This window comes from Sinocyclocheilus grahami, unplaced genomic scaffold (genome assembly GCF_001515645.1).
Source record: "Sinocyclocheilus grahami isolate Dianchi unplaced genomic scaffold, SAMN03320097.WGS_v1.1 scaffold936.1, whole genome shotgun sequence".
Lineage (NCBI taxonomy): Eukaryota > Metazoa > Chordata > Actinopteri > Cypriniformes > Cyprinidae > Sinocyclocheilus > Sinocyclocheilus grahami.
In genome coordinates, this window is record NW_015506115.1 from 361,359 (window position 1) to 369,798 (window position 8,440).

The 8,440-nt window shown below is 38.3% G+C and overlaps 1 protein-coding gene across 1 annotated transcript in view; it reads right to left on the reverse strand.

The window, feature by feature from the left end:
• LOC107564464 (transmembrane protein 132C-like) overlaps window positions 1-8,440 on the reverse strand; it is a 66,046-nt gene that overhangs the window by 50,843 nt on the left and 6,763 nt on the right. The window contains exon 4 of the mRNA XM_016249552.1: window positions 7,581-7,767. Coding sequence (XP_016105038.1) covers window positions 7,581-7,767 — 187 coding nt within the window. The remainder of the gene's footprint in view (window positions 1-7,580; window positions 7,768-8,440) is intronic.

An 8,440-nucleotide genomic window follows, 5' to 3' on the forward strand; every position in this document is an offset into this window, starting at 1 on the left:
GGCTGCATCCGAAAACTCTAAAATGCTGCCTTCAGAGGCAGCATTCCAAGGCAGGAAGGCATCAAGCAACGTCCGAATCCAAATTCTCCTTTACTTCCTGTTTTCGGAGGTACCTTCTTCTGATCGAATTTTGAAGGCAGCATAGATGTATCCTTCGCTGCCTTTGATATCCCACAATCCTGTGCGTTCCATTCCGTGACGGTTGAGCTAAAAAATAAAGATGGCATCTGAAAGTTGCGTTTGGTGGTCAGTTTGTGTGTAAATGTATATTTCTGACTAACCTTTTGCACTTTTGATGTTATTTCTAGAGAGAAATCAGTATTATAGTAATGAAATATTCATTTAGTTATCACAAAAACTCTAGTTCTATTTAGTTGTAGATCATTAAACCGTTGCGCTGCCTCAGAAGCCTGTCCGAAATCAGTTTCATGAGGTGCCTTCATGCAAAAACGCTGCCTCCAAAGTCATTGCCTCATACGGCAGCGAGGCAGCAGCTGCCTAAGATTTCGGATTCAGCCCTAGTTTCCCCGTGTTGTCCTGATTAGTTCATTCTGTTCAGTGTTCTGTTAATCAAGTCATTAGTCCCTTGTTTGCGTTAGAATAAGTACTCCCCATTCTGTTCTTTATGTTGCTGGTTATTTATGTTCTATGTTACTTGTGTTTGGATGTACCTTTATTAAGTATTTTCAGTAAAAGTCCTTATGGAGTGATTTTCTTCTTCGTGTGCGTTGTTTTACACCAGCACACCTGTGATATTCTGTTGATAACAAAACATTTGTAAACAAGCAGCTTTGTCATAATTGCAGCATACATGCTGGAAATAGATTATATCGGGGAGCTTTTGAATATTTTGTTGATTCTTTAGAGTCAAAAGGTTAAGAAACCACAATCGTTTTATTTTATTATTATTTAATTAAAATAATTGTAATTTATTTTATTTTATTGTGGACACTCTTTTCTTTTTTAAGCAGTAGCCTGAATGCTTGTGATTCAGGTCCACACAGGTCCCATGATATAATCAATGTATGTGCAAGGAATGCTGGGAATAGTAACTCACTATTCCATTTGTAAGTTGCTGTATATCTGTATATATATATATATATATATATATGTGTGTGTGTGTGTGTGTGTGTATATATATATATGTGTGTGTATATATTTATTTATTTATTTTTTCAAATAAATGCTGTTTTTGAAAGAAACACTGCTTTAACATTGATAATAATCAGCATATAAGAATGATTTCTGAAGGATCATGTGACACTGAAGACTGGAGTTATGATGCTGAAAATTCTGCTTTGCCATTACATGAATAAATTGTATTTTAAAATATATTCAAATAGATGACAGTTTGGTTTAATTGTACTAATATTTCAAAATATTATGATTTTTACTGTATTTTTTAATCAAATAAATATAGTCTTGGTAAAGTTAAGAGACAGCTTTCTAAAACAGTAATAATAATAAAAATCTTACAGAACCCAAACGCTACATAGTATTTAATTTTTTTGATGCATTTTTTAGAAGTGCAAGGGGGTGTGTGCTTCCCATGTACTCCTAAATCAGTTACAAATGTGGGTGGGTTATTAGAAAGACAGATCTAGTTGGATTCATTTCCATGTTGAGTTTCTTCATCATTGGATTGTGTTATATTGCCCTCTTCCACTTTCCTTGTCTCTGATGAAGTGGTAATGATGAAGGCACTGGGCTAATCAATGTTAAACTCACTGCAGGGATGTGTGTGTGTGTGTGTGTGTGTGTGCACAAAGACAGCTCAAAAAACAGCATCCTGCTGTGCTGACAAATCTGATCTGCCTCAATTACCAAGTGGCAGATCTATCTTCACATGACCCACATAACACATCATATTACACACACACTGGACAGAAGACACACACATAGGGGTGGAAATATCTTTCATCTTCACCTTCCTTCACTTATAAGGCTCGGCTGATTTTCTCTCTTTTTCATCCCTCGTTCCATTCCTCTCCTCAGAGTCATTTCTGCCATGAGGTATTGGAATAGATGACAAATTCAGTCTCTGTAAGACAGCCAATGTACACCTGAGAGCCTTTCCACCGCTCTCACAGTATGTTTTTCAAAGTGGAATTTCTTCTCATAAAACTTCAGCTCTCTTCATCTGTCCCTTGATTCTCTCTCTCTCTTTCTCGGTCTGTCCCAGAGGTCTGTCTCGCGCAGTTGAGCTACAGAGCTTTAGAGAAGCTATTAAACGTCCTTTTGTTCCAATTGATTAACAGGAAGGACACCATTAATTGAAAAATATGCAGCAAATTAAAATAAAGAGAGCGAGAGAAGACTGATACGGGCCAAGAAAGCTAATAATCTATAAATATGGACAGACGGCACCGCAGCTATGAATCATTTCTGATTATTTATGCTCAAAACCTGACTTGCGCAGAGGTCACTTGTAGATAACTGCATTTAAAAGAATCATTTCTACCCCTCATAACCCTATTAGCTCCATATCACGGCTCAAAGACAATGTGGCCTGTTAGCCTAATTAAAACTAATTACTGATGAAAGCTTGATGTAAGGCAAAGCTGGGGCAACACTCTTGTCAACACAGCCTTGAGCTCTCTCTTTCTCTCTCTCTCTCTCTCTCTCTATCTCTCTCGGTGGAGGCCATCTGTTGGAGGTGATTAATCGAGATTACAGTGACCCTCGGTGTGGGACTCACTTGAGCCGTGGCGGTATCGCGCTGTCTCGCTGTGCCGGGCTCTTCACGCTCCGCTTAATTCTTGTCATCGGGCTCCAAAGATCAGCTCCTACAGGGGGGCTCATAACCTCCTTCAGGAAGCACGTCTGAGGAAAGGTCGGTAGCAGTACATCACCGCTCCTCATATGACATCCGACCGCCGGAGCGCTTGGCTCAGGGGGAAACTCCCACACTGGCCCATGAGTGGATTAGCATTTTAGCTGAGGTGACTCTCTCAGTACAATGGCTTTTGGATCCCATGTTCCCCTCTGTAGTTTTCGCCTGGAGCTGTTTGAAATGAATTACTGCTACCGGCGGCCAGATTTCTGATGATGTGTATCCAGGACTTTAATGATTAAATGATTCACTGGAGTGAAGAACAGGTTTATTCTTATTACACAATCACTCAGAAAGTACAGGTCCTTCAATGTCAAGACACTGGCCTACGTCAGAGGACAGCTTAACGTGGGCAGTGATTTTGCAGGTGGGACAAGCTAATGGATCAACATATGATCTTCCTCAAAAATTAGAGGAAAATGATAGGTTGAGATAAATGCAAATCACAATCAAGTCAAGCTTGATAGGAATGTAGATCCAGATAGATAGATAGATAGATAGACAGATTCTCAAAATCTAAAGATTTCTTTTGAGTCTTTTGTTTTTAACTCAAATGTTATAAATTGTTTCTACGCTGATGCTCTTATGACAAATCATCTTTTGGATTAAAAAAGTTTCAAATACAAACAGAAAATAATTAAATGAGATATTTCATGTATAAAGTACTTTTTAGCTTTACCGAGAATTCCCTATAAATTATTCAATAACAAGAATGAATAAATACATAAAAAAATGTATATCATATTAATATCATTATATACGGTTTTGGTCACTGAGCCCACTTAAACAGTTTCTACTGCTTCCTCACCATCTCTGCAGAAAAACATTTCCTGAGAACGCAATCTCCAGATGATCTTGCAAAGACCGAACTCTTCATCATCAGCCAGACTATATCGACTGACCTCAACATCACTACACAGTTAGATTTGACAACACTAATGCCATCAGCCAGGAACCTGGAGGGAGTGTTAGACAGCGAATTTACTACCCCAAACAGACACCCTTTTAAGAAAAGTGAGAAAAGTCAAATCTGGATTATCAAATGAAGAAATATCTGTGGATATAATGTTTAGTATTATTGACAGTTGATAGCTAAAGCAATGTTCAGCAGGAAAAGCAGCCCTGTCTGAGTAGTGAGTAGAGTCTGATTTGAATGAATGAGTGATGCATTTATATAGAGCTTCATTGTGTATTGTTGTACACCCAAAGCGCTTTACAATCATGTGGGGGGTCTCTCCTCAACCACCACCAGTGAGCAGCATCCGCTTGGATGATGCGACGGCAGCCACAGGACAACGGCTCCAGTGCACTCACCACACACCAGCTACAGGTGGAGAGGAGAGAGAGTCATAGAGCCAATCAAGTGGTTGGGGATTATTAGGAGGCCATGATTGACAAAGGCCAGGGGGGCAATTTTGGCCAGGACACCAGGGTTACACCCCTACCCTTTACGAGAAGTGCCATGGGATTTTTAATGACCTTAGAGAGTCAGGACCTCGGTTTAACATCTCATCCGAAAGACGGTGCTTTTTGACAGTATAGTGTCTCCGTCACTATACTGGGGTGTTAGGACCCACACAGACCAAAGGGTGAGCACCCCCTGCTGGCCTCACTAACACCTCTTCCAATTTCCTCTTTAATGTGTTGATTCATGAAATGAACAGCAAAAGAACAGCATTTATCAAAGGATTGAAAACCTATGGAAGGACGTGGAGTGGAGTTTAATTAGATGTTTGCCTGAGAGGCAGAGGTAACGGCTGGAAGTCATCCAACTACAACACCTTTTAAACTCAAATGTTTAGCTTTGCTTTGAATTAGATAATAAGTATATACATTAGGTATATATGTGTTTTTGACACCACATTAAAGAGCATCAATACAACATGTATTATTTGAATTTCATGATTAAATTTGAGTAGTCCAGACTTTGTTTTCTAGCAAAAGTAACAACACAAAGCTTACTGCAATTTCTGGATAGCAGGTGCTCTACAAGCAATGTTTAGTGAAGTTTTGTTCATGCATCAACAGAAAACAGCACGGACTAAAAAATTATCTTGAGATATAAAAATCATATTGGTTCATCAAAATGAAGATTGTTTAAAATTGATGAATTGATAATGTCAACCCAGGCCTAGGAGTTAGGACTGTTAACTAATTTACTTGCTAATTTAGTACACTAAATGCATAAAAAGTACTGCATTAACAAGATTTACACACATTAACACTTAACACCATGTTATTTAAACCAGACAAAATTCCATGATATGTAAATTTCCCACCTTCAGGACCAGTGTTTCTCAGCCATTAAAATCTGTAAAACAATTTAAAAGTGACTTTTAATCAATTTAATGCATTCTTGCTTAATAAATGTATTAATTTCCTTAATTTTTTTTTACAATTATATAAAATTATAATGCATTATGTCAAGATTAGCACAAATTAACAAGTTATACAACTTAACTAGTACAAGTAAAGTTAAGTCTGTAATGCATCATTTTGTCTCCTGCTAAAATCTGGGGGCTTTTATCAGCAATTACTGATATATGCAAATAATGTGATTAAATAATAAACATATTATGTAATTACATCTTAAAATAATCTGAATAACATCTGTAATTGAACAGTCCTAGAAGCCTATTTACATATAAAATGTTACCGTCAAGACCTCAGCTCAACTCCAGCGATTTAGCACATGAAAACCAGCAAACAGAGAACGGGTGCCTCTTCAGCATCCAAAACACAAAAATTTAGAGAAATCCTTCTGCCTGGTCATGCATGACTCCCTGAGCTCCTCCACTTGAGACCTCGTCTGGAGCTAAGCGATAGCCAAACCACTCACTCTGCCCTAAAGAGTCTGGAGCAAGAGTCTCATACTCGCCAAAACTCTCCCGTTAGACCTCAAATACCACAACCACGTGCCAGACAATTACAGGGTGAACCAACAAGCAGCAAGTGGCACAGGAACCTTGTATAGCAGAGTCAAAAGCTCTGCCAAATGATTAGTGAGGGGACAGTGAAGTGTGACAGCAAGCACTAGAGCATTGAATCCCAGCTGTTGAAGACTTTTGAAGTCCCTCAGATGGCCAAACAGGGTCTCAGATGAGAGGGCACAGGAGGGTGATTAATTAATACCATCACAGGTGTTGTATTTCACTAATACCTCATCAAAAATGCAAATATGTTGAGGCATCATATGTTGGATTACCTATAAATGAGGTGTTGATTACTTAGATGATGTTAAATTATTATGCAACCTTATGGAAAACTATTGGAGACAGAGAACATATCGTTGAGAATTCATAAAGAATGAAGTGACTGCAGCAAATTGATTCCGTTATTGCATGGGCAAATGGACAATAAGCATTATTGATTTCAGAAATGTAAGAAGTACTCGTCAAGATAGATGGAAATTGATCTGCTGTATTTAGACAAATGTAAACATTTTAACATTTCAGCCCTCTTAACCTTTAAGTGAGAGTTTCAGTGATGTATCTAATTGCTATATATTTATTATATTGACATGCTAATTAACAGACCCGTTGATGTTTGTGTAGATCCCAGCTGGAGACTGCTTATTTACATTGATTTTTCCTTATGATGAATAATTATTGCACAAGAAATGAGGTAATGATTGATGGTGTATTCATTTGTACACACACGCACATGCACACACACACACACACACACACACACACACACACACACGGACACACATACGCGCTCGCGCTCACACACATGCACATGCACACAAATGCTCTACAAAATCATTTAAAATTACTCATTTAAAATAACATTCTTTGAAAATGGACTATTTCAAGCCAATTCGATTCAAGCATAATTACAATAAAATAATGAAATTTAATTATTCTGGAATTCCTCAATAGCACATATCTGAAGAAATAGCAGAGCACTTCTGAATACTCTTCTGCACAGTCAAGGCTGCATGGTGTTCTTAATCATAGAAAAATAATAAAGTATCACATCAATACACACATTTCCTTCCTGCAAGCTTTCCTTAAAAATATTTCCATCTGCACTGATTGTTCTGATTGATCATGATTATAAGAGATGAATGTTTTTTGAATCACAACGGTTATTAGGTTTTGGTGAGTTATTAAATGCGAACTTAAAGACAGATGTGATTTAAGAGCCTTAGTTCCTGTAAATTATTTTTTAATTATGGCTAATTTAGATTTAAAACTAAATGCATTTAATCAACCAACATAAAAAATTAGACCACCTAAAAACATGCAATTACATGTATTTTATTAAAGTTTAATTTTCTGATTAATCAAGTACCAGTCAAAAAATCTAATTCATTTATCACATGACAAGTGTTCATACCTATTTTTATTTGCCAAAAAAAAATTAAATGAATGAATATTAAGTTAAAATCTACACTCACAGGAAAAAAAGTACAGGGGCGCTACCCTTTCAAAAGGCACAAATTTGTAGCTTGTTTACCCCTAAAGTGTACATATTAGTACATTAACTCTTTAGTTGTAATTTTAAATATTTAATTCTGGTCACTCGTGTCTTCAAGATTTTTACTGGACCATTGCTTTTTAAAACATGAAATTATGCTAAACCGAAAAATGGTCATGACACAATCCAGACGGTTCATTTTACATTATATCAAAGGCGCCTAAAAAGCATGACCGCCTGCCTCTTTTATCTGTCCGTCCCAGAACTCCCAGAAGAGACTCAGCGCCTCCCTGAGAGACAGCAGAAAGGACGATGTTCTCACCATAGCCAGTGGCACGATGCCAACTAGGTCTTTCTGTGCCAGGTGGATGTGCGTCTCAGTTTCCTCGTTGCCGGCCCTGATGCCCGGGTATTCCACTGCCCAGGAAATGGACCTGCTGCCTACCGTACTTCCGACACCGTCCCCCTCCAGCTCCACCTGACCCACCCTCTGCCAGCCTGGCTCCACGCTGAGGTAAGAGAGAGAGAGAGAGAAACCAATAAGTGCTTTGAAACTGACAATTTTCTAATAGTCCATGCCGTGATTTTGAGAGAGAGGTCACAAGGTCAAGAACCATGCTGATAATTTTCCTTTTTTTTATATTCAAAAACAATGCAACCGACACATGCGACCACATAGAGACAGTTGAAAATAACAGTTTGTGTGATGTAACAAGTCTCCAGAGGAAGCAGGTTTGAAGCCACGTCAAGTTACTTAGAGTTTACCGTCACGAGTCGATCGAGGAACAAGGAGACACGCAAGTGAGAGACATCAGAGCTGCTGAGTGCAATGACACAGCTCTCAGCGATTACCGCACCGCAACACATTAAAAGAAGGATAGAGAGGAGAAACCCAACAGAGGGGAAAAGTAAGGTAGGAGGTATAAGAAAGGAAGTGATATGGAGAGACAGGGAACAGATGGAGGTAGACACATACAGAGACTACAACTGACAGGAACAGAAGAATGAACGAGAGAGAGAGAGAGAGAGAGAGAGCAAGAAAAAGAAACAAAGCCACAGAATCTTCATTTTCTGCCTGAGGTGGTGATCACCTTGCCTCAAATTGCATGCAGAGTTGAAGAACAACAACACTGTTTCTAATGTTTTTTTTTGGCTTTACATCAGTGAACTTTAAAAAAAAAA